This window comes from Taudactylus pleione, unplaced genomic scaffold, assembly GCF_031769625.1.
Source record: "Taudactylus pleione unplaced genomic scaffold, aTauple2 ptg000251l, whole genome shotgun sequence".
In the NCBI taxonomy this organism is placed as follows: Eukaryota; Metazoa; Chordata; class Amphibia; order Anura; family Myobatrachidae; genus Taudactylus; species Taudactylus pleione.
In genome coordinates, this window is record NW_028284653.1 from 9,572,059 (window position 1) to 9,599,870 (window position 27,812).

Below are 27,812 nucleotides of genomic sequence, written 5' to 3' on the forward strand. Positions count from 1 at the left end.
CTCCCGTCGGCCGCTGCTCCTTCTGGTTCTGGACCATCGTCCTTTCGGTCATCTAGGGCCCAGGGCAGGCCCAAACCACAGTCGTTTCCTCGACAGGCTGGCCCTAAGAAATCGGTCAAGCCCCGGAAACAGGCATGGAGTACCAGACGTCCGGCCCCCAAGCCAGATGACAAGCCTGCGGCCTGACGGTCCGGGTCTCCCCTTGGGGGATCCCAGGGTGGGAGGCCGCCTGCTGCAGTTCTCCCGGTGTTGGTCGTTCACTACGACAGACACTTGGGTTCTGGAGGTGGTCTCTCACGGGTACGCCCTCTCCTTCCGGCACAGACCCCCGGCTCGATTCTTCACCACGGGTCTACCATCAGACCGGAACAAGGCTACGGAGCTGCGGAAGGTATTGCACACTATGCTCCAGGCTGGAGTTATAGTGCCTGTTCCATTCTCCCAGAGGGGCCAGGGTTTCTATTCAAATCTATTTTTGGTACAGAAACCCAATGGGTCATATCGTCCGATTCTCAACCTCAAAGCACTCAACAAGTCTTTGCGGGTCCCGAAGTTTCGGATGGAGACCCTACGGTCCATCATTCTGGCGCTGGAACCTGGGGACTACATGGTGTCATTGGACATACAGGACGCTATGGCGGTCATGGCGGCTTCTCTGCGGCTGCAAGGAGTCCGCATGTTGCCGTACTTGGACGACCTGTTATTGGTGGCAGGATCTCCAGAGCTCCTGTTACACCACTTGGACCTGACCATTGCACTGCTGCAGCGGCACGGCTGGCTAATCAACTGGCAGAAGTCCACTCTAATCCCGTCTCGGAGGATTCTGCATCTTGGAGCCTTATTGGACTCGGGACAGCAAAGGATCTTCGTGACGGAGGACAAGATCTCTGCTTTACAGTCAAGGGTGCGCAGTTGTCTGCACAGCCGCCGGGTGTCCTTACACTCGGCGATGAGGTTACTGGGCTCCATGGTGTCGGTGTTCGACATGGTGGAATACGCCCAGTTTCACTCCAGACCTCTGCAGCACCTGATCCTGTCCAAGTGGAACGGGCTGCCTCAGTCTCTGAAGTTCCAGACGATTGTGCTCACCCCGGAGGTTCGCCTGTCCCTTGCGTGGTGGTTACAGATGACCCACCTCAACAAGGGACGTCCTTTCTGGGTTCCAAATTGGGTCCTGTTGACAACGGACGCCAGTCTTCGGGGCTGGGGAGCAGTTTCGGGTCCACACTTGTTCCAGGGCAGGTGGACACCGACAGAAGCGGAGCTTCCAATAAATATCTTGGAACTCCGTGCGGTCTTCAATGCTCTCCTGCAGGCACAGCGGTTTCTCCAGGGTCACCCGGTGCAGGTCCAGTCGGACAATGCTACCACCGTGGCCTACATAAACAGGCAAGGAGGAACTCGCAGTTGGGCGGCTCTCGTAGAGGTCTCTCGGATCCTGGTTTGGGCGGAGCGCAATCTTCCGGCCATATCAGCGGGCTTCATCCCGGGAGTGCTAAATTGGGAGGCGGACTTTCTAAGTCGCCAGGACGTTCATCCAGGGGAATGGTCCCTGCACCCGGACGTTTTTCAACTACTGGTGGACAGGTGGGGTCTTCCAGAAATCGACCTCATGGCGTCCCGGCACAACAACAAGTTGCCGGTGTACGGGTCTCGCACAAGAGACGAAGGGGCGTCTCTGGTGGATGCTCTGTCCGTTCGGTGGACGTTCAGGTTCGCATACCTGTTCCCTCCGGTCTCCCTTCTTCCACGGGTAATCCGGAAATTCAAACAGGAAGGAGGGATGCTCCTGTTGATAGCTCCCGCGTGGCCCAGACGGCACTGGTTCTCAGACCTTCAGGGTCTGTCCGTGGACAGTCCTCTGCGGTTGCCGCTACGACCGGACCTTCTGTCTCAGGGTCCTTGTCTTCACCCGGACCTGACTCGGCTGTCTTTGGCGGCGTGGCTGTTGAGACGGCCATGCTGAGGTCCTGGGGGTTTGCCAGCTCTGTGGTGCGTACCATGTTATGAGCTCGGAAACCGTCTTCCGCGAGGATATACCATCGCGTGTGGCATACGTTCTTCCAGTGGTGCCGACCGAGAGGTTATGCACCGCGGGAGTTTCGTCTGTCTCGGATTCTCGCCTTCCTGCAAGCGGGACTAGATCATGGGCTTCGCCTTGCTTCTTTGAAGGTACAGGTTTCGGCCCTATCTGTCTGGTTTCACTGTAGGATTGCTACAATCCCAGATGTGCGCACCTTTATGCAAGGTGTTCTCCGTATTCAGCCGCCCTTTGTTCCACCTGTGGCGCCTTGGGATTTGGCTGTGGTCCTGAGGGCTCTCCAAGGACCGCCGTTTGAACCACTGGGCTCAGTGGATATTAAATGGCTAACAGCTAAGACTGTTTTCCTTCTGGCCGTTGCTTCAGCCAGACGTGTTTCTGAGTTAGGGGCTCTTTCTTGTAGACCCCCTTTCTTGGTTTTTCATGGGAACAGGGCAGTGCTCCGCACTCGGCCCGAGTTTCTTCCCAAAGTTGTTTCCCAGTTTCATGTTAACGAGGAAATAGTTGTTCCGGCCTTTAACTCACCGGGTCTTTCCGTGGGTGAGGCCTCTTTGGATGTTGTGCGGGCCTTAAGGACTTATGTTGACCGCACTTCTTTGTTTAGGAAGTCGGACGCTTTGTTGTCCTCTATGGCTTCTGTAAAAAGGGTTGGCCTGCTTCAAAGCAAACTTTGGCAGCCTGGATCCGTATGGCTATTTCTGAAGCTTATCTTCATGAAGGCCTACCGGTCCCTCCTTCTCTGAAGGCTCATTCCACTAGGTCTGTGGGTCCTTCGTGGGCAGCTCGACGTGGTGCCTCGGCAGTTCAGATCTGCAAGGCTGCTACGTGGTCTTCTGTCCATACCTTCGTGAGGTATTACAGGTTTGACACCTTCGCCTCTCAGGATGCTTCCTTCGGGCGGCGGATTCTCCATTCTGCACAGGAGCGTCCCCACCCTTAAAGGATACTGCTTTGGGACATCCCCAAGGTATCCTGTGGATACCCTATGGACCCTGAAGTAGAAAATATGAGATATGGTAAGAACTTACCCTTGTTATCTCTATTTCTACGAAGTCCATAGGGTTCCACAGGACTCCCGCCCTGTCGCACCTGTGCTGCAGATGGGCTTTGCTCTGGTCACCGGTTTTCCGTCTCCCTCTGGTGAGAATGTGATTCTTGTATGTGTCCAGATCTTTGTTCTCTCTCTTCCTTCTCCTCCTCCGGCCTATGGCTTGGTAACTAACTGAGGTGCCTTGGCCCGGGGGCGGGGTATAGGAGGGGGACCTAGTGCATCCTGGGAGGCTGAAAGCTTAACTCTTTGGTGCCCTGCGACTGACGTCACACCTATACCCCAAGGTATCCTGTGGAACCCTATGGACTTCGTAGAACTAGAGATAACAAGGGTAAGTTCTTACCATATCTCATATTTTATCTGTCAACAGACGCAACCGTCATCACTAGTATTAGCACCTGCCCTAAGGTGGGTGCAAAAGATCCATCTGAAACAGGCTTCACTTCGCTGTACATGTGGCTCATAATAGCACTCAGCAGCCCTGCACATAGTCTCCCTCCTTCCTCAGCTGGAAAAGGCTGTGTGATTCCTATGTACTTCATTAAAGTAAGTAATTATTCAGGCAAGTTTTTATTAGTTATTAGATTAATAATGAGTTCCTAATACACCTAGTGAAAGGTAAGTAAGGGATTTGAGGAGCATTTCGTATGGAATTCGGGCATCGAGTGGCTTCTGAGGTTGTTCTACAGCAAGTTGTAGCTACAAGAGATATTTTGGGGAGGTTGGAATTGAGATGTTTTGGGGAGGTTGGGGAGGTTGGTATATGTGATCGGTTGCAGGGATAGGCTGCTTCTCCTCCACCCACTACTCCTACTGTTTAAGGTACTAAAGTGGTCAGGGATGAAGAAAAGAGCTAGGGGGTGAAGGAGGAAGATAATGAAAGATAATAATGAATAACAAATGATCACCAGGGTCTGGGGGATGATGAAGGAAGGCAAAGAATAATGGGTACGGAAAAAATGAAATGAGGGGGATTGATGAATAGCAGAGAGCAGGGCCGGATTAACAATGGGACGAGTGGAGCTACAGCTCCAGGCCTCCCATTGAAAATAGGCCCACATACACTGGCTGCGGTGGAGACAGGAAAATACTTTTTTTTGTCCTGTCACCACCAGCCAAGCTAACTCTTCCCCAGGCCACCTGCAGCTAAGTTTATCCCTCTCCAACACCCCCTTGCACACCTTCCATCCCTTCCCCTCGGCCGGTGGACGACCGGCCGGCCGTAGCCCCGCCCACTTCCGACTCGCCAAAGCTCCGCCCCCCAACTCATCCGAAGCTCCGTCCACTGACCCTCTTGCTCCCACCATCCTGTCACCTAGCTCAGGAAACAGGAAGGAAAGCAGCCCAGCAGGTCCATATTAACTTTCTGCTACAGGTCAGCGTAATGTCTGGCCCCAGAGTATTTATTTATAGATATGTATATATATATATGTATATAATATATTGTGTGTATATATATATAGTCAGGTCCATAAATATTGGGACATTGACAGAATTTTCAGATTTCGGCCTCTATTCACCACCACAATGGTTTTGAAATGAAACAAACAAGATGTGCTTTAACTGCAGACTTTCAGATTTAATTTGAGGGTAATTACATCCAAATCGGGTGAACGGTGTAGGAATTACAACGGTTTCTATATGTGCCTCCCACTTTTTAAGGGGTCAAAAGTAATGGGACAAACTAAACAATCCTAAATCTAACATTCACTTTTTAATACTTTGTTGCAAATCCTTTGCAGGCAATTACAGCCTGAAGTCTGGAATGCATAGACATAACCAGACGCTGGGTTTCATCCCTGGTGATACTCTGCCAGGCCTCTACTGCAAATGTCTTCAGTTCCAGCTTGTTCTTGGGGCATTTTCCCTTCAGTTTTGTCTTCATCAAGTGAAATGCATGCTCAATCGGATTCAGGTCAGGGGACTGACTTGGCCATTGCATAACATTCCACTTTTTATCCTTAAAAAACTAGGAGGGTACAATGAAAGGACATAATAAAATAGGTAATGAGGGGTTTACCTGGGCAAGAAATTTACCATGGCAGCCCTGGGAGTGATGAATAACAAGGGTATATACGGATAATGAGAGGAGATTGTGAAAGGGGTGATGATGAAATTTATTTAATGTAAAATATGTCCTAAAAAAAATGAAAAGAACTAATTGTTATAAAAGTCCCACACAGTGGAATCAATTGGGGGTTCGGACCACACTGGAAGACACCATCCGAGTGGGTCAGAAAACAACAAGCGTTTGGTGGCCTAGCATCTTGCTGGTCTTAACGATAATTTTCATATGTACATGGTAAGGAGAAAATAGATTGATAGAATGATACTTTCTTATGAACAGAGTTCTCCCTGTCAGGAAAGTGCTCACCTTAAAGTGGTGAGATATGGACCTGTAAAGGTTTGTTTGGTCTTTCTTAGACATGATACCCTCCTTTCATATGTCTAATGGTAAGCCAGGTATTAAACAAGATCCTCGTCAGCTGTTTGGAGTCCCTCCAAAAAAAAATAAATCACAAATAGCACTCTCATCGGTGTTGGGGAGACCGCTGCCACCTGGGACTTTGAGAGGGATACCATTGGTTTGTCGCGGGAGGTGATGTACACGGGTTTTTCATCCGTCCCCTTATGCTTTAATCAGTGCCTATCGCTATGCCTTTCGTGGTACACAGGAAACCCCTAAGGAGGCTTTTTATTGTCATTTTTACATCTGGTTTTAAATAAATGTAAGTTTTTTACACTATAAGAAGCTGCTATTTGTGATTCACTCACTTTGTGATTAAATCCTCCCTGCGATTGGATTCACTAGTCCAGTGTGACTTTGACGCATGTGCAGTGTGCAGCCGTTACTCAGAACTCCAAAAGTGATCCAAACCGGGACTCTGTTCGACTCGGAATCCCAAAGTTCGGGCATATTCAGTTTTCATCAAAACCAAACCTCTCATCTGTAATATTTATTGCCTTGTAAAACAGCTCCATTATGCTCCTTCTATACTCTAAGCATCAGTGCAGTCAAGAAAATCATGGCAGACTAAGGAACAGACTCTAATTCTGTTTACTTTATTTTGTTTTAAACATGTCTTGCCAGGCTTCTTGAAAGGAAACTATTTAACGTGAATGGTGTGAAATGAACAAGTGGCATTTATGGTGCTCTTTGTTGACTAACATCTGGACTTCCTTTATGCATTTTCAATGGTTGAAAATCTAGAATGGTTTTCAGTGAATGACTCTTAACACATTTTGTATATTAATCATCCTCTCTTCCCTGTCTGACATGACGTTTCAATACATCAATTATTGCACAGCAGAGCCCAAGTGTTATGTCTGTGCTGCTGTCTAAGCACAGTGTACCCATAGCATCCACCTTACTGTTAGAGAAGACAATGCCACCTAATTAGCAGTTCTAATTAATTGTAAATAATTCATTTGATTAAATAATTGCTAATTCTCAGCAAAGTTTAAGAGGACTCAGGGGTCAGTCATTAGTATAACAAACTAATGTGTAATTTGTAATATGTAAATGTTTGTAAAGGACCAAGGGTTGAGAATGAGCAAAGTAAGTACTCAACATTTGTGAGTGAATGTGTGTATGTAAAAAGGAGTGTGACGTTATTGGTGTGATTCATTTTGATTTTTCTAGTACAGATGTCTATGTACGTAAAACAGTGACACCGCTAGTTTTGGACATAAAGTCTTATGTTCTGTACCATGGTAATTTAACAAACTGTTTTTTTAATCTATGCTGGGTATGAAGTCATACCGAGGAACTATACGCAATACTCTGAACATAATATAGCAACAAATAATTTGCAATCCCAATCCCATATGTCACATGAAATCATACAGTATGTTGGGCTTTCATAGATCTGGTCAAAAGAAGACTGCAAATTTAGTAAATGGAGTGTACATGTTAAAAGCCAATATGTTAGTCAGTCTGTTGTACAGCTCTCTATTAGACAATCCTTCTCGTTCCCTGTTAGTGCAGAAATTAGGCAGGTCAGCAGCTGTCATTAAATGAGGGCAAAACCTTCAGCAGGTATGAGCAGCGACATAACAGAATCCCAGAGCACCTTGTGCCAGCCATGGTGGCAGGGCCGCCAGCACCAGGAAGTGCAGCACTGCCCAGAACATCCTGAGTATGCTCCAAACAGCTGCACAGACTGCAGGGTGCCTGCCTGGAGCGTCCAAATGATGCTCCAGGCGGCGCTGCCGCAACGATAATGGCTGGAGGGTGCTGTTCCAGGCTTCTAGCCAGGAGCAAGAGCCTTGGGACAGCGACTGTGCTGCCCACAGGGCTTAGCACTCTGTGCAACAACACCACTCACATACCCCTAATTACAGCCCTGGGTATGAGTTACTGGACTGTGTAGGTCTTTCCTCTTTTCCTACTGGTCTTTGGGGGAGATGTATCAAACATTTCAAAGCAGTGATAGGCAACAGTCGGCCCCTGGGGCTACATGTGACCCTCCAAACCTTCACTTCCAACACCAAGCTCTTTTCTGCTTAGCTGTGATATTTGTTAAAGCTTGTTAAACCTGTGTGATAGGCCTGTTGATGTTATTACAGTAGGTGTCCATTTCCTTGATTAACCATGTTAACAACTTGCTATTGAAACTTAGGGGTAAATTTACTAAAGTTAGAGTTTTTAGATGTGGAGATGCTGCCCATAGCAACCTATCAGATAATACTTAACATTTAACTAGCACCTTCTAGAAGATATTAGCTAAAATCTGGTTGCTATAGGCAACATCTCAACTTCTAAAAACTCTCACTTTAGTAAATTTACCCCTTAGAGCAACTTGCAGCCTTTTTGAAGTGGAGAAGTTGCCCATAGCAACCAATCAGCTTCTACCTATCATTTTATAGAATGTACCTGTTAAATGTTAGCTAGAAGCTGATTGGTTGCTATGGGCAACTTCTCTACTCTTTAGAAGTTTTGATACTTTTCCCTCAAAGTCTGAAAGTTAATATTTACAACTAGGCAAATATTTCCTAGCAATAATATTCTACCTTCAACTGTCACCCCCTCATGTATCCCCCATATATTTCTGTTTTGATTATGTGTAAAGGCAGGTGCGTAGATAGGTATTTGAAGGCCCCATAGCAAAAGTTTGTATGGGCCTCTAATGGTGAAAAATGTATATAACACATATAACTTTGACAAGGAAGATGGGGCCCCTCAGCTCTGGGCCCCATAGCAGCTTCACCCCTTGCACCTGTGGTAGTTACACCCATGTGTGAGGGTTATATTATAGCTATATATCTACTGAGCAGTGGAGTTCAGGGTCTACTGCCTCTGTACACATGTGCAACACAGAATCCTCAGTCTTATTATTATACTTGTGACTGCTGTCTGTAAGAGGCATCTATGTAAGATCTGCTGGGAGAGGAGAGAGGAGTCTGGAGAGCTCTTTTCTCAATAAGCTCTCACTTGTACCTTAACATTACATAAACCTCTCTACTAGACACAGTTTACATCAATATATACGGAATGTGATCTGTGCTCCATTTTTGTAAAATAGCAGCTCCATCTAATATGGGAATTGTTATGGATAGGGACACACAAACCGCTTTTTTTCTCTATCTCTATCTGTAATTTCTCTATCCAATTAGCCACATTAAATTACCGCGGTTAATTACCTCGCCTGGGGCTATCCAATTAGCCCCGAAGTCGGCCTGACGCCGGCACTTATTGAGATTTTTTCTTCGGGACCAGATGTGTCCCGAAAAAGATGCCACGATAATTGCCGTTTTTTCACCTTATCGCGGCACCTATGTGTTTTCGGGAGAACCATACTATTATTTCGACCTAAATAACAGGATAGAGTGAAAAAAAACATAGGCTAAAATAGGGTATAATCGGCGAAAAATCCCCATTTTTCGCCGATCGCGGGGGTCAATTAGCGCACAAACAATGTTTAGGGCTAATTGGTTACCCCTCTATGTAGTTATGTCATGTATCGTATCTGTGCAAAGTGTCATTAATGTAGATAAAAACAACATTTTTTATTAAAAAAATAAGAAAAAGAAAGAATAAAATATAAAAATACTGAAATAATTAAAATAAGTCACTAACCAGACAATCTAATGTTTATAGTCTAATGTGACTTTTTATTGGGAGCTGCTAGGTTGTTTGCTTTGGATGAGTTACTTGCTGGAAGGTGCGGTGCCTGATGCCTGTGGAGGCTAGGGCAAACTCCGATGGTGTAGGAGTCTGTCAAGTTACATCAGCTTTAAAGTATCATGTTCAAACATTTATAAACTTGACCTTATAGGTTCTCATATGCAATTCCCGATTCCTCAACGCTGATTTGATCCGCCAATTGAAGATCTAAACTGCCAACTGGCGGACAAGGATGATCAGTGAGCTGTTGGAATCAGGGAAATTTTGCATGTTGAAATTCATCAATTTGCCGATCCCATTCATTATTTGGTCGGGATCGATAAACATGTTGGATTTCACCTATACCCAGGCGTCGGGGCATCTGGGATTTGCAGCAGTCAGTTGCATATGTATGGGCCACTTAACTTAACAGAAGCGACTGGTCAGTGTACACAGAGGGTCTGATTCATTACGGATCACTATTGCGATCCGAGCTGCGATTACACACGCAGATCCACTGTGAAAATATGCTAATGGGGTGTGCAATCGCAATGCTGTCGCAGCCTAAAATAAGGATGCCCACTTCCCCTTACTCACATCCGTAATACATGGCAAGTCTGCAAAACCATCGGTAACATCATGCTCAATTACAACACGTCTGACCTTACTCAGAATTAGCTAACCTCATTGCAGGCAGTGAAAGCTCAAGCTGCGTATGCCATCGCAGTGGCTAATTTATGCACACCCCTGTAACAGCGTTCAAATGCACTGACACGCCTGCGTTTCACTGACCACCCCCAGTCACCACCCCCAAACGATCACTTCCTGTCACTCACTCTGCGATGGGTCAGCGTGGACACTGCAATCGCTGTGTGATTGCAGTGGAGCCTTTGTGCACGCGCACTGCGATGCATACGCATGCGCAGTACGCAACAATCGGCATGCGTAATCGCAGTTGCGATCAGTAATGATTCAGATCCAAAATTTTATGAAAATACATGCTGTATCAATACCACAATAAGCACAAATTTTTACCATTAGTGATGTGGCATGGAGTTTTTATATACCATTGAATTAATTATTATTTTTCTTACGCTGTGTTAGGGCTACATTCGCACAGAAATAAGTACATATCTTTAAGGTATGAAAAATGCTGAATCTTTAAACTGGCCTTTACTCTGTAACATTAGTCTAATAGTTGGTCAGGGCAATCTCTTCCATTGGGCTTGTTGGGCAGTTGCACAAGGGCCTAAAGCTTGTAGGGGCCCACCAACCCACCCCCCTGCAGCTCGGCCAGTTGGTAAATTTGTGATATTTTTATAAGCCAGCTGCCGGTGCACTGTATTCTGATCTAACCTTCCCCCTCCCCGGTGATGAGTACTCACCACAGTCCCAGTTTCACTTCATCCGCTGGCTTCAGATAGAGGGCCTGATTCAGACCCGCTCGCGAGCGCTGAATGCTCACAAGCGGGTCGATGGTGCCCTAGTGCACATGCGCACGACGGAGGGAGCTCCGTCGTGCTCATGCGCTAGACCCGCATAGCGACAGCCAAGCTGTCGCTATGGGTCTCACACCAAAGGGGGCATGCTGTCGATGTTGAGTGACAGCACGCCCCCTTTGGTGGGCGTGCCGGGGGCGTTGCTGCCCAGACGGAGGCGTTCCCATGGGAACGCCTACCATCTGGGGCCGGCCCCACTGACATCACTAGTGATGTCAGTGGGAGTGCTTTTGGCTCTGATAGAGCCAGAAGCACTCCTGGGCTTGCTACCGCAGGCTCTCGTCGCAAGCCCGATGGTCGCGATGGTCTTGACCATCGCGACCATCTTTTTGGCCGCTCGCATAAGCTGTGGGTGGTCACCCACAGCTATGCGAGCGGCCAGGAGGCCGCTCCAATTTTAGGTAGGAGGGCCATGATTCAGAGCGAGCGCTCTGGTCAGAGCGTCTGGCTCTGAATCAGGCCCAGAGTTTCCCTGCATGTGTGATAGGTCTAATGGGCATGTAGGAGGGTTTAATTTTATTGACCATTTGCATTTTTTTCCCGTGAATGGGTGGGTAGGGGCCCCTGTGCATTGCTTTGCCCAGGGCCCACACTGCTGTTAAGACAACCCTGTAGTTGGTAATGACTTATGAATAATAATCATGTTCTGTATCATATTGGTGTATAGAGAGTGCACAAAATAATTACCTTGCACAAGTAAAACAAATGCTGTATGTCTGATTCCATTGCAGCCACTCAGTAACAAACTGATGCTGAATTATACTTTGTGTGCAACTGCATACATGTGTCAGTTGGCTGAGGTGACAATCAGCCTTGATAAGTCAATTAATATTTTATACCCATTGGGTATGTGCATGTGTGTCAACCAAAACAATGTTAAATTCCAAAAATATCTAGATGGCCTATAAAACATGAAGAACTTTCCTCCTCTGGCTGGTACACAATGAAACATAGAGATTAAAATGACAAGAAAACATCAATTTATTTATAGAGCCATTTCTTTGGGCATAGACTTTCCCCCTTTGATGATGATATAGCCTGGGTCATCAAGAGAAAGTATTTTTTCTAGCAGAGCTCGTATGATTTAACCAAAAGAATTATCTATCAGAAATTTTATTAAAGAAGAAAACCTTAGCTTCTCCTCTGAGTAGGTGTGTTCCCAAAAACTGAAATCAGAAGAAGATACAAAAAGGCAATGCAAGAAATACCAGAAATAGTAGAAGTAGGAACTTAAGAAATATTAAACTTGCCCAATAATGTTCTAACCAGTAGTGAATTGTCATTACTTGAGAAAAGTATCTCTTTCACCTCAACTAATAGGAGCAAGCATTTATTTTAGTTTTGATCTTAGACAAAGCTGTTAGAAACTCAATTTAAAGAATAATGTTAATAAACTCTCCTCCGCCATAAGAAATAGGACTATATAAAGGCTGTTTTGAAATCAGGTCTTAAAAATCGCCCCAGTTATTAGAATCCAAAGATGTATATTGCCGTTTATTGTCAATTAGTAAAACAGATTCTCTGAATAAGAAAAGATGAATACACATAAAGAAAAGAATTGAACATTTCAAGAACAAATCACTCTTAAGTAACTAATGGTTAATCAGAGCATTATTATAAAACAAGTACATAAGAGAGGGGATTAGTCCTTTTAAACAGGGATTACTTTATTGAAGAGGTTTACAGACTACTGAGTGATGCAAAATCATATGAAATTATTAATTGGGACCACACAAGGTTTTATTAATTAGCTTTTTAGTGGATAAAGCGTTAAAGGCAATATAAACAAAGATGAAAGTGCTACATTTTGTCCAGAATCCATTTATCCCAATTTTTATTGTCTACCAAAATGCAGAAGTGTTTTCAAAAACTTCCTAGAAGGCTTACCATTAAAGGAATCGATTCATTTACATCACATGCATCCTAATGCTGATAAATCTATCTGAAAAGTTATGTTGGGGACACCACAGTCATATTAAAATGCTTAGAGGATCCTGTTTGAAATGATGAATTTGTGTTGATCACCAGAGATGTGCAATCTTTATATACTTCTATGGGGCACAGAAAGGAAATAATGGCATGTACCAAATATATCTGTTGGGAGATCCCAAACTAGCCAGGTTCATAAAAGTTGTATTTGTAATCTCACACAATTTATATTGGTTCTCAATTACTTTAGATTTTTGCCTAGAATGTATATGTACAGTAATAGTGAGAACAATGATGGCATATTATGCTAACAGATTTTGAGGTAGATGAATCCTTAAGCAAGTTATCCAACCTGCCACAAATAAAACACAAGCAGCTGAGATTGTAGGGGCGAATGTAGAGTTGACTGAAATTTATGCTACTAAAAAAGCATGCAAATATAGTGCATTTCCGACCATATGCTCAGCATTTCACAATTCTGCACCAGCATCATATGCATCCACTTTACACTATTCCCATATTTTGTTTGGGAAATATGCATATTCTATTAGGCTACAATGCGACGTAAAAATAAAAACTCACTATATAGCAGAAACAACTGTCTATTTTGTGTATGGGATAAATTACAAAATGCTAAAACATGAATACTAAAGCATAATAAGAGGGGTGTGCAATAAGTTTCTAGATGTACAAAAATTATTATATTTACAAACATAGTGAACATTTTTTGCCAGAGTAGTCTATGCAATCTATATCAGTCTGAAGCAGGTATGTTTTCTACATAGATGAAGGTCTCCAATGCAGCTTCTGGTGACTCAAAACAAATCCCATGCATCTTGTGCTTGATTTGTGGGAACGCGAAGAAGTCACCGGGGGCCAGGTCTGGACCGTATGGTGGATGACTAAGCTCCTGGATACGTTCATGGGCCAGAAAATCCACCACTTTCCTGGACTTGTGGGCAGGTGCAGTGTCGTGATCTAGAAGGGCACCACAAGTGCAAGTTTATGGATAGCGCCTGTAAATGGCTTCCAGCACTTGCGGCACGCATTGGTTGGCACACCACTCCCCAGTGACGGTACGCGCTGCACAAGTGGTATGGTAGCTACAGTCTTGCCCAAAAAAACTGCCACCATCTGCTTGGCCACGCTGCGCTCACGTCGGAACTTCTGTGGTTGCGCAACTCTAAGTGGGGTCCACTGGGCTGACTGTTGTTTGGTCTCAGGATCGAAACTGAAGATCCAGGAATTCATTGCCACTGATGATATCCCAGACAGAGTTTGAGTGACCACCATCAAACCTAGACAGCATGTTGCAGCTCCAAGTCAGCTGAGCCTCCTTCTGCTCTCGAGTCAGCTGAAGGGGCACCCAGCATGCAGAAACATTGCTCGGAGCAAGCTTTTTGTGGAGTATCAAGCAGATGGATCCCGATGAGATGCCCATCTCTTTATTTAACTGGGCCATGGTCACTCTGGCATCCACCTCAACTATGACCCGCATGGCAGCCACTCAATAAACTATTAAACAAATTCCAGGGTGCCCGAACCATCCATCACCACGTATGGAACACACAAACTGCACACAAGGACGGCACTCCTGGTCTTGTCTTCAAACAGTTATATTGAAATAGGAAAAGTTGGCATATCCAAATGTCAACTTTTCGGTTCCATATATGCACCTTTGTTAAGACAGTTTACATAACAGCAAAATACATAGATACCTACAGCATCTGTTGTGCAGACTTACCGCACTTAAGAGGAAAGTAGAATTCACCCGTGCAGCTGCCGGATCGTCTGGGCATGGGAGGCGCGGCTCACCATGATGACGTCACGCCATCCCCAAGGTGACATGTGCTGCGTTCCACTACCTGGAAGTGGCTGCAACCAGCCTCATCTCCCAGCAACGGTGGACGCTGCTGGGACACCTGACCACAGACCTCGGCGCTAGATAGTAAAATATAAAACAACACTGTGCTATATAGATCCCTGTAGAACAACACATAAAGGTAACTAATAAGAATAGCCCAACGTACACCTAATAAAGACATAAATGATAAAGATAAAGCAAAAGGAAAAATATAAACATAAAGAAAAAGTTAAATGATATAAGACAACCATACAATAATGAGAACATTTAGCAAAATGTAAAATATATATAAAGAAAAGTATTGTCAAATATATGAAAAAATATATGAGAAAGTATAAAGATACACAACTGAGCACATGTCAGACAAAAATGAAAAAATGAAAAAGATCATAACCAATGAAAAAAAGAAGAAAACCATATAATCTATAATAGTGTATTCCAGCAGATTTTTTCATTAAGGCCCCTAGAGGCTCTTTGCTTTTACCCATCATGTGATGTTTATTGTGTTACACCTTGGTAATGAGACACATTTTATATGCCATAAGTTAGGACTTATATTAATTTGCACTGATAAGGGGCAGAATTGCTTTCTAATTACTGATAGATTTCAGCTGGTGTTTTGGCTTTCCATGCCTTTTTTCTCCTCCCTTTCTTCATGTGTTCAATACTTTTTCCCTGTGTCATTTCACATTATTACACATAGGGCCGTATTCAATTAGCAGTGAAAACGGCCGTTTTTCACCAAAAACGGCGATATTTTCGCCAAAAACGGGAGATAAGTTTTCTCCATCCCAGACAAGGCGAAAAAAAATGCAAAATCCCTATTTTTGGCAAAAAATTTTGGGATTTCTTCCAGAGCCCTTTGGATACCCCCCCTCCAAATAATAAATGATCCCAAAAAATTTTTGTAAGTTGCGCACTTTGGCGAAAAATGACAGTGCAATTTTGGGGGGAAAAAAATAAAAACCGTTGAAAATGATACAAAGCTATTTTTTTACAGGAAATTACTGTTTCACGTAAACTGAGGGTACATTAAAATGGGTGCAAGTATATTTTCGTGTCGTAAAAACGAATTTTTAAAAACCGTAATAAAATGCCTGCTGCGACTGCGTGCGATGTTTAAAACACTTCACACATTCATTCCACCCTGGGAAAAATCAGACCCAATACATTAAAACCATTTTCAACGTTTTTTTTTACCGAAAATTGCGTGGTCATTTTTCGCCAAAGTGCACAACTTACGAATTTTTGGGGGATAATTTATTATTGGGGGGGTGTCCAAAGGGTTCTGAAAGAAATCCCCACATTTACTATACTTGTAATGGGAAATGTGATCTGCTTCAAATTTCAATTGTAAAATAATACCAAGGAAGCCCTGCGGTAATGACGTTATCTTCAGATGGCATTATGCAGAACTCCCTCCGGTTCCCTGATTCCTCTGCCATGCACAGCAGAGCCCAGAGCCGATACCTGTCATCAGCCTGTGTGTCTAAATAGACTACAGGCTGATCCCAGAGTTACAGTATGGAAAATAAATAAAATAAAACTTACCTGCACCAGATGGTGCTATCCAGAAAGCCTGATCCAGTATTGTTTCATAACACACAGTTCCAACATCACCTGCAGTCTGCTTCCATTGGGCAAAGTACTCAGTACCAGCATCACCAGCAGTCAGCTTTCATTTGTGCACAGCCACCAGCAGCCTGCCTCCGCTGTGCTACAGCGTAAAGTCCAGTAATATTGCAGCCTGACTCAGTAGTGCTCCTGGCACCCGACTCCAGTTTGTCTTCAGTGTGTTCTAGATTTTCCCTATTGTTATCTCAGGTTATTATAATACCAAGAGCTGTGTCCCCATACACCTAGCCTCAATACGCCATGCTACGCGAGATGTCTGGAGTGAGTGAGTTGCCACGTCCTGTGCAGCTCTGTTTGTACCAAACGTCTTTTTCACCTGGAAATGCACTAGAAGACTGCAGTGATTCATTTGTTATGCAACACTTCTATACATGTGTGCGACTGTGTCTGTAAATAAAGCACAATGGAACTTGGCATGGAGAAAGGCCGTGGCTGCTGCATCGTAGCACTTTGTATACAGATTCAGACTTAGGAGCCTATTCATCAACACTAAAATAACGTTTTTTAAGGACATTTTCCTTCATTATCGTTATTTTAGTATTCATGAAAACACTTAACACAGGAGATATCAATGATATCTCCTGGTTAAGTCTGCCTGCTTTAATTTCCACACTGCCCATACATTAGTTATGGAAATTATGCTATTCATCAAATTCCAAAAATTATGTATTTTTGGAATTTGATGGAGTTACTATACGCCACTGTGAGGTGGCGCATAGCGGGTTACACTTACCTGTTGTCAGCTGGGCAGGTCCTCTGTCGGCTCCCTCCGTCACTCCCTGGTCACTCCTCTGGCTCCGGTGGCTGCTCTGACACTGTGTTCTCAGGCAGAACACAGTAAAGTTTAGAAAAAAAATAAACTTTTTTTTTTCTTCTAAACTTTACTGTGTTCTGCCTGGAGAACACAGTGTCAGAACAGCAGTCTCAGTGGGCAGGTAAGTCGGGGAGGTGAGCGGAGGGGACACACAGAATTACAGCAGCTGCAGGCAGTGCTGCGCATGCGCTGCTTTTCCGGATATAACAGCGCATGCGCAGCACTGATTACAGCTGCGGTAAGGTAGAGTACATAGGTAAAAGTATCTATTTCCTGAAAAGCTGTGATTGCAAAAATGTCAGCTTTTCGAAATAGATAGTTATGGAGAGGAGGAATGATGAATTAAAACGTTATTTAGTGCGAGTTCTAAACCTAATTACCTCCAGAGAAATTTTAGTTATGATGAATAGGTCCCTATGTTACACACAGATATACAAATGTCACATATCACATTAATCAGTGCATTTTCCTAGTGCGTCTCAGTCACATCGCATTGTGACTAAGGGGGGTATCTAATTAGCTGTGATAACGATAAGTTTTCTCCGACGAAAAGTTTTCAGGCCCATCGCACAAATTTGCCGCTTACCGCATGTATGTGCACTCCCATTTATCGTGCATTCCAATTACAAAACTGCCGATAACACATGCACACAATAATTCTTGCAGGGATGACAGGTGAAAAGTACAGGTGAAAATGGGGAAATCAGCATGTACCCCACAGAAAGGTAAGCTACGATTGGGTAGCAATATAGAATTCTTTTATTGGCCATAATCAAATGGTTTGGCGTTCTTAAATAGTGTCAAATGCCTGTTATATTCATTTTTCTATAACAGTAAAAAAAGATAGAAATAATAATTTTTTTGGCCAAAGGTAATGCTCTTATTAAATTAGGGGTACATAAAATGGGGGTAAGTATAGTTTTGAGTAATTTTAGGGCACTTTTAAAAATATTTAAAAATACACCTGCTGCATTGCAATGCAATGTTTAAAACAGCTGCCCCATCCATACAGCCCCCAAAATACCTAACCCACTACTTTGAACCCATTTTCCTGCACTTTTTACCTTTTCTCCCCAAAAATGACATGTCATTATTGGCCCAAATAAGCTAATTAAAACAATATTTTTGCCTGATTAGTCATTAAGGGGAATGTCCCAGGGGTTCGACATTTTAGACCCTACGAAAACCGCGGCTAATTGAATAGCATGATAGCTATTTGTGGAGAAAAGTTTTCACAAGTGAAAACTCTTGTCTGAAAAACGGGTTATCGCAGCTAATTGGATACCTCCTAAGTCGCATTTACGGGTGAAAAAGACGCATAAAAAATGGTTGGCGCAAGCAGAGTCGCACGGGACCTGGCGCATTGAGAGGGACTGCTTGGCGTGACTGCAGCAATAGTGTATACGGACACATCTGTAGATCAGCCCTGTATTCAGTTGCCTTAAGTCTCCACCTATAGCAGTGGTCTGCATGAGGATAAGCATTATAAAGCCATCTAGCGTTGCTTACTCTCCTGCATTTGTAGCTAACCTAAGGGGTCCCAAACCGAATCAACGAAACCCCAGTGACGTGACACTCTCCTGGCACAAGCAGACATAAATGCCAGAATCACAAGTCTACATTGGCGCTTAAGTGTGCCTCCATTTTTTGGGCGTGTGCCAATCAATTTCATGGAAAATAAACTACTCTAACTAGCATGTACTCACTCTGCTGCATTAGACCCCTCGTCTTTTGAATTATAGGCAACTTGCAGTTAAAAACAGAAATTAAAATGGTCTGTTTAATACAGAATTCATATAGATGGAAACAGCTTTTTGATGATTCTTAGTAGTTATTTGAATAATTTAACTGCTTTGCTCTCTGATAAACCCAAATTGTTTTTAGGATAACAAGGATAACAAGAACATTGTAGACTATTCTTTTGCAGCCTTTTTGTCTTTTACAGAAAGTACTGGAAGGATTAAGTTGCAAAGTAATTTACTATTTTTCAAATGCAATCAGTCTAATATATGTAAATATAGCAGCAAGAGCCAGAGATCCTGTATGGGTTCACCCTCTGAAACAATTTTTTAACATCAAATTGTTTAAAGGTACAATGATATAAATGTTCTTGACTCTTCTTAAATACACTTGTGGCCTAAAATATGTGCAGAGACCAAGGGGTCAATTCAATTAGATGCAAGTTTGCAAAAGCAAGCTCACATCACAAACCTTTCATACATTGTGGCAATGTGTGCAACTGTGAAATGGGATACACGGGATTCGCACCAAGGTCGCACAACTTTTATACAATAATACCCCTTTTACACCGGAGCTAAAACCCGGGTTTTGAAGGGTTAACCCGGGCAGCTCCCTGGTGTAAAAGGGGAGAGAGTTGGATCGCCGGGTCGAGTGACGCGGCAATCCAACCCAGGTAACTAGCAGGGTTTAACACGGGCGTAGCCCGTGAAACCCTGCTGTGACCTGGAGTGCGCTGGAGTGCGCTACTGTGACCTGGAGTGCGCTGCTAGCCGGCCGATTGGTCCGGCTTCAGTGGCGCTTGGAGATGACGTCATCTCCAAGCGACCACTTTCACTCCGTAAAAGCAGGGTCTATGCAGACCCGACTGCGGTGTGAGCGGCGCTGACTCGGGAATATCCCGAGTCGGCGCCGGCAAAATTCCGGGTCTGATGCAGATAGGAACTTTGTTCCAACTCCGGGTCAGACCCGGAATTTAGGTGGAAAAGGGGTATTAGTGATCCCATAAAACTGGCAACTGAGATAGTAAAGGGGGGTATCCACTAGACGATAAAGTTGAACGATTGAACGATAATGATAAAATCGTTCGATAATCGTTTGATAATCGTTTGAACATCGTTTGCAAATCGTGCAGTATTGTTTCTAACGATGTACGATGCGCGCTCCCGCTGGTCGTTTGATCGTCTCCTCCATCGACTGAACATGCAGGTCAATTTCACTTGAATGCTTACAAATCGTTTACACATCGTTTACACATCGTTTACGCTGAACGATCAAACGATGAACCACTATCTGCCCACTATAGCTGAAAGCTCTCAATCACAGATTGAAAGAACATAGTTTATCGTTAGATCTTTTGCAAATCGTTTGCAAATCATTTGCAAATCTTTTGCAAATTGTTCAGAGTGGAAGATCAAATTTCAAGGGAAACTTCAAGGGAAAATCGTTAAGAGGTTGGACAGGGATAAAACCGTCTAGTGGATGCCCCCCCTTAAGACTATATAGAAGGCTATTAGTGGCCATAATGATTGTATTGGAGTTTCTTAAATGATGTCCAATTGTTGATTTTTATTAATGTTGGAAAAATTATGTTATGCAAGTTCTAAACCCCCTCTTTCATCTATTCAACACTTCCACATACCTGTCTTACATCATTTAACCCATTATTGAGCTTTTTAGAGAAATTTACCTGTAAACTGACAAGTCTTTATTGTCCAAATTATGTTATTTAACCCCCTCCAAGTGCATGATGATTCATTGGGAGGGGTATACCAGAGGTTCTGCACTGTGGGTTCTATGTACTAAGCCTTGGAGAGAGAGAGAAAGTGGATGGAGATAAAGTACCAACCAATCAGCTCCTAACTGTCATTTTTCAAACAAAGTCTGTAAAGGTACAGGAGCTGATTGGTTGGCACTTTATCTCTCTCCAAGGCTTATAACATAGACCCCCGTGTCTCAACATTTTTTCCTTAAAATAAAGATTGTCCTTACCTTTTCACCTGCTCAGGGGGTGTGCACAATAATAGGGACTTTGCTGGGAAAATGCAATGGCACTTTGGAATTGAATTGTGAATGCCATTTGCTATGAAACTTTACTGTGAAAACGGCTCGCAGTTTAAACTCACTCCTAATTAAATTGATTTGGAAAATGTCACTTAAAGATGAGAATTCAAATGCATATAAGGGATATTAAAAATAAAATGGCTAACTGCTGCAAGTTTCTCTAATATAGTAACTTATAACCAGCATACTGTGACAAGTAAATGGTGCTTTTTAGCAAAAAGGCACAGAGCTTAGAACTGTCAAATAGATGATTGAATGAATGAATGAATGAATGAATGAATGAATGAATGAATGAATAACTAGTGTATTTCGTTAGAAACAGACTCATTTTAAATGTCTATTTGTCCTGTCTTGCACATACAGTATTGTTTATTATGCAGTTGTCTGATGTGAGATTTTAGTCAAACTCTATCTCTCCATAAATGCCATTGCAAACTGTGTCAGGCTGTAAAATGCACTAACACGCTGAGTAAATTATAACATTTACTACAAGTAAAATGAAATGCAGTGCTGAATTACGTTTAACACAGCCTGTTTAAAAAAAATCATATAAAAATAAAATCATAATCTTAATATAAAATTTCTGTGATAGCGAGAGTGCTATTATAAAGATGGTGATGTAAAATGAAAATACTACATTTTATGATTTTAGTGCCCTTTGGTAAAGAGTATATACATATCTATATGCGTATATTTATTTAACTCTCAATTAAACTTGAATAAGTTACTTAGTATAAACAGTAGTATTAGTAACTATAATGACACAGTATTATGGTGCATACACACATAGCGATTTTAAAGGACGATTTGAACGATATTGATATTGTTACCAGTATCTATGAAATCATCCTTTTGAATGGTACCTACCAACTTACCTTCGACCAGCGATGCGCAGGCACGTATGGGCGATATCGATATCGCCCATTGTCACTGCATGCTGGCCAACCTGCTCGATGTCGAGCAGGTTACAATAGGGACCCGCGATCGCTGATCGTTGGTGGCAAGTTGGTGGTGTGAATTTTCTGACACATTACAGAGTGAGTGCAATGATAAATTTTCTACTGTATTGTTGTGGTACGATGTGATACAGTATGTTAACTACTGCTGTCAATGAGTGAAAAATGTTAAATGTATAATATTAGTGATCACTGGTATTGATTGAGTATACAGTATAAACTAATATGACTGGAAATGGACTACGTGTATCATCCTCACTTACCATGGCTGCCTTTTTTATTCCCTTAGGTATAATGTCTGACCACCAGTTTGGAACCCAGTTCATGTGCAGCGTTGTGGCCTCACATGTAAGTCATCTGCCAACAACAAACCTTAGTTTTGTATGGATTGCCCCACCAGCCGGTACAGGATGTGTCAACTTTATGTAAGTACACAAATGTAAATACTTTTATTTCATCCTTAGATCATAAGTTGTTCAATTTATGTTCTAAATCACTAAAAATAGATTTTTTTTGTCCTATAAGTGTTCTAATTGTTTATTTTTAATAGTCAATGTATATCACATTGTGCTACAACAAGGGAGATATTATACATGTAGTATAGTAATATGCCATATAATCTATATAATAAGTGAGAAAGTGTGAGTTTCTGTCTGTCTGTCTGTCTGTTTGTCCTTTATGCACAGCCAGAGTTATGTACCTAGCTTCACCAAATTTGGCATTGTGATGTAGTTTGACCAAGATTAGGTTTTTGCCTAGGTATGAACTTGGGCCACAGGGAAGCAGTCAGGAAGCCGACGGACGAAATCCCAACCACCGGCTTCCCGACTGTCTAATCCCGGCAAGGGTTAAATGACAGGCATTTAGATCCCGACGCCTGACATTTTACCTACGCCGGGAGACCGACGCCCGATCGAAGGTAAGCCGGGCGTTGGGCGCGGACAGCCGCGGGGGGGGGAGGGTTAGGTTAGGGGCTCCCGGGGGGGGACTTAGGGTTAGGCACCCCCTCCGGGTAGGGTTAGGTCTAGGGTAGGGCAAGGGGTGGTTAGGGTTAGGCAACCCTGGGGGGAGGTTAGGGTTAGTCACCCCCAGGTGGAGGTTAGGGTGAGGCACAACCCCCGGGAGACTTAGATTTAGGCAGCGGGGAAGGGGGGTTAGGTTTAGGCGCTTAGAAGGGGGTTAGGGTTAGGCACTTGGGGGGGGGGTTAGGGTTGGGCACCCCTAAGGGAGGGTTAGGGCTAGGTTAGTGGGGGGGTTAGGTTAGTTTATACTTACCTGTAGCGCAATCAGGATCTTCACCTCTAGCCGGACTTTCGCTGCCGGCGTAAATCATATCGATCCCGGGCCACATACTGTCAACACGATACCATAAAACCGGGACACTCTTAAATTACACAGGTTCTGAGGCTGAGGGGCTGGCTTCATACACACACAGGGCCTGATTCAGAGCCGCTCGTAAGCGGCCGCTCGTTCGCTCCGAGTGATGTTCGCACAACTGCGCATGCGTATGGGTTGTAATACGCATGCGCGAACCAGTCATTGCGGTCGGAAATTGTGTGCTCGCAAAATAGCGAATGCCTGCTAATTTGAGTGACAGAATGAGGCGTTTGTGGGTGGTAACAGGGGAGGGTGCTTGAAAACGGGGAGTGGAGATCCGAACGCAGGCGTGCCAAACGGTCAAAATGGGCGTTTTAAGGGTGTGCATAATTAACAAAGCAGCGTCATCGACCACGTCACTTGGTTGCCTTTAGCCTGAACTGCTCGCATGATTGCAGTAGGAAAATCCAACCACAAGCACTGCGAGCAGTTCATACGCCTTTCGATGTACTCGATTAATCTAATAAATAGCGGAGATGACATAGGATGCGAGCGCCAGGGGGCGGTTTATAAAAAATAGCGAACGCATGTTTCGTTCGCTCGTTCAGACATAGAGACGTCAACAGACCACAAAGAGCGAGCGCTCAGTTTAAATATCCGGCCCCTTTTTCTGAACGAGCGAGCGCAAATAGCGTCCGGCTCTGAATCAGGCCCACTGTCACACTCATCTCTTCCAAAGTGCTGTGTTATATCACTTTTCCAACAGCGGCATGCATTAAATACGGAGTAAATCAGCCCTCTGTTGCATGATAAACTTTGACATTAAACAGTGTGCATTATTAGTATTTTACTCACTGTCTCATATTACAGCAGCCGCCCTGGGGGTTTTAGCAGATTGCCTGGCAGGCTCATGAGCAGCTCAGTGCTCGAAACATTCAGACTGTGGCAGACAGCATAATCAATCCACAATATTTAATCCTGGCAAATTTTAGCAGAGATTACAACCAGCAGGAGAGATTGGTCACAGCTCCACAGTGCCACTGCAGGTGGGCCCCCTTCTGTCTGGGAACAGGACTGCAGTCCTGGCATTGATGGCACATGGGCAGAATGGGTCTGCGATCCCGCATACAGCAGATAGACATCAAATAGAATATATTGTACAGGCAAAAATAGAAAAATTCCTTTTTTGGAGCACTCTTTTGCAAAGTAATATATGATATGATTGTGATATTTAAAATATCACAATCATATCATATATTACTTTACAAAAGAGTGCCACCAAAAAAGGATTTTTTTTTTTTGCCTGTACAATATATTCTATTTGAATCTTTGTTTTTTCCTGGGAGCACCACCAACACTCAATCATAATATAGCGGGTCCCCTATTAAGATTATTAAAGGTATTGTTGCTTTATTTATTATCATCTTCTAAAGACCTGTGCAGGAGTCTTTTTCCAAAACCCCCCTTTCCCTCATGTGTTATGCATGTCAGTGATAGACAGTCTGCTGCCATTTCTGGGCGGGGAGGGGGCGGCTATACTGATTTCTGTTCTGTAAGTCAGACTACTCCTAATATACCCCATTCCAAACAGAATGAGAATACACCTGTCTGTACTGTCATTTACTCCTAATTTGCAGTTATCCAGGTTACAGGAGAGGACAATGTAAAAAATGAAGGCTGCAGGTGTACTTCAGGGTCCAGTCTTCAACCCAGGCAACGTTGACTATCCTAGCTAGTAGATAATAATTTAATAGCTTTGCAATCACTTTCAAAGTAGAACAATGAATGGAAATAACATAAGGTTTAGGATTAAAACGTAAGCAATGCATTTACCTATTAGGAGCAGACAGCAAGACATATTTATATGTACGGTACATGATAATCAGTAATTGTATGAACCATTATAGCACATGGCAAGATAGTATTACATTACCATTCCAGGATAATATAAAACAGATCTGTTTGTATAATTCACTATAATTTCTCAATGATTAAATGATGTAAGTTTTAGGATTCTGTTTATTAAGCAGAAAAAAAACCCTTTCTCAGTGTTTTCACAATTTTTTCAAATTATTAAATGGATAACCCTGGATAAATCAGATAACATATCACAGTCATTGATGTGTTCTGATAGAAAAAGATTACTTCACTCATACTTTTTGACCACCACCTTGCTTAGGTTTAAGGCTTCAGTTTTGCTTAAAAAATACTGCTCTTTGGAGCCTCATTTATATATAATAGGACATAAGAACTGACTCAATTTAATCCATTACAATTGTATACTTTAATGTTCTTTGCTACACAGGACTAGAGTAGGGTTCTTTGCTGACCTCCCCGAACCCGTGACATCGGCACTAGGAGGTAGACCACTACACGGAGCATCCTTAGGATGCTCCAGTCAGCTCTACAGTGTCACGCTCCGGCCCTTAAAAAACACTTTCTTACCTCTCCAGTGTCTGTCCAGGCTAGTGCTGAGGTCCGCTCATGCTGTGCGTCACTCCAAGATAGCACAGAGGTCCGCTCACACTGCACATTGCTCCCGGGTGGTGCTGAGGCCTGTATGTGCTGCTCTTGCCCCGTCCACTCAGTGCCCTGTCACTGAGCATGGAGATGGCTGTCCGCAGCCCCTTGCTCACAGCGTGTCTTTCCAGCATGATGACACACAGGCTGCATGCTATAGTTGCCTTCTAACCCATAGTATGGGTGCAGCCATGTTGGACTCTGTCATCTGACACTCTTCCTCCACTAAGAGCACTGCTCCCAGACCAGATGATCGCAGCATTCAATCCCTGGGGATCCTCCCCTATAAATTCCATTTCCAGACTGTCCTCTGTTGCCAGTACAACATTGCTTCATTCTGAAGTTACAGCTCTGTGCTGAGCTCCCAGGTACTCTGTATCTGAATGGTCCCAGTAAGTTATATCTAGTTCCTATATCTGGTAAACAAGTCTCCTATACCATCCTACACACCAGTCTGGTTTTGCCACTGAGACTTGTTCTTACAGCTGCCATCAGTTCCAGCCAATTCCTCTAACCATCGGTCTCATCGATGCTTCCAACATTAACTCATATCAATTAAGTTCTTCAATTCATCAACATTGGTCCCAACCGATCAAGTTCATCAACATCAGACTCATATCAATTAAGTCCTTCAATTCTTCAACATTGGTCCTAAACTGATCAAGTTTATCAATTCTTGAACATCAGATTCAAATCCATCAAGTTCTTTAGTCATCAACATTGGTCTCAAGCCGATCCAGCTCTCAATGCAGCATCATCGGTCCCACGATTCTGCTCATCCATTCAGTATTATATATCCAGTTTCATTCCAACCTCTGTTCAATAAAGACATTCTATTCCTGTCTTTGCCTTCGGGCCCATCATCCACTGCCGTATCTCTACCTCCTCACATCAATACATAAGGAAGTCCTGGCCTGAGCCACCTATGTTCACTCATGCTGCTCAAATCTCTTCTTCAGCCTTCCACGCCTGTTCCAACCCAAACCAACCCTCAGGCATGACATACAGGCTGCAGGGTGTGTGTCAGAGTGCCCATTGAATGCTCCAGCCGGCTCTGCAGTAGCGCCACTGGCTTATGGCGCCATTCAAAGGCACCCTGCATGCCACATACAGGTGCTGTTGGGCAATGAAGGTACTTCCCCAAGGACCATGCACCCTAGGAGATGGCACTGCTCCCACACCCCTAGTTATGGCCCTGTTGCTACTTGTTACCCTTGAAGTGCATTTAAATATATTGTATATTCACACATAGGGCCTGATTCAGAGGTGTACGCTAATGCAGTAGCACTGCGCGTGACTGCGAATTTTTGCTAATGCATCAGCTAACTGGCTGCCTACTGAGGCGCTCACCAGCTGCATCTCCAATCCGCTGCAGTTGCACCATGGAGCAGACATCGACCACACTATTGGACATTAGAGCAACCTTATGGTTGCTCAGTAAGTCCGATGGTACAAGGCTGCTGATGCCAGTGGAACTGCGACTTCAAACGCAGTCCCTGACACCAGCATGCTCCTGACACGCCCACCAACACGCCCTCTGATGAAAGCCACCCTCCCAGTCACTGCTAAGGAATACCTATTGAAATTAAATAGATCCCCATGCAATTCCAATCTGCGTCCCCCAGCAGTAACCATCGGGACGGATGTGCAGTGCGTTTTGGACTCATGCGCAGATTTAAAATATTGAGCACTTGACCAGAGCCAGCCAGAGCCCAATTTTTTTGGTAAGAAAATGTTTCTTTTGGTGCTGATTCCTGGTGTACTTTTGTGCACGCCCCAAAAGAAGTAAGGGCACATGGTCTCGTGGGAAAAGCTGTACTCACTGAACATGCCTCCAGTCCCTCTTTCCAGTGAATAGATGCGGTGCGCATTCGCATGGAATTTATTCACTGCTCAAAGCCAGTGATTCTCAAACTCGGTCCTTAGGACCCCACACAGGTCACATTTTCCAGGTCACCTAGCGGATGCACAGGTGTATTCATTACTCACTGATACATATTTTAAAAGATCCACATATGGAGCTAATTATTTCACTTGCAATGCCTGGGAGGAGACCTGGAAAACATGCACCACTTGGGATCCTGAGGACTGAGGACCTTATTCAGAGGCGGCCGTACGGTCTACGACCGCACGGCCGCTTCGATGTTTGGCCAGTGCGCATGCGCATGCGCACGAGGGAGCCGGCTCCTTCGTGCGCATGCGTGAGACCCGCTACGACCGACAGCGCCGGTCATAGCGGGTCTCTTTCCAAAGGGGGCGAGCTGTCGATGTTGATTGAC

General features: G+C 44.0%; 1 protein-coding gene across 1 annotated transcript in view; it reads left to right on the forward strand.

The window, feature by feature from the left end:
• RELN (reelin) overlaps positions 1-27,812 on the forward strand; it is a 640,798-nt gene that overhangs the window by 134,905 nt on the left and 478,081 nt on the right. Inside the window, exon 3 of the mRNA XM_088480241.1 lies at positions 21,986-22,121. Within this exon, the coding sequence (XP_088336367.1) occupies positions 21,986-22,121 (136 nt within the window). The remainder of the gene's footprint in view (positions 1-21,985; positions 22,122-27,812) is intronic.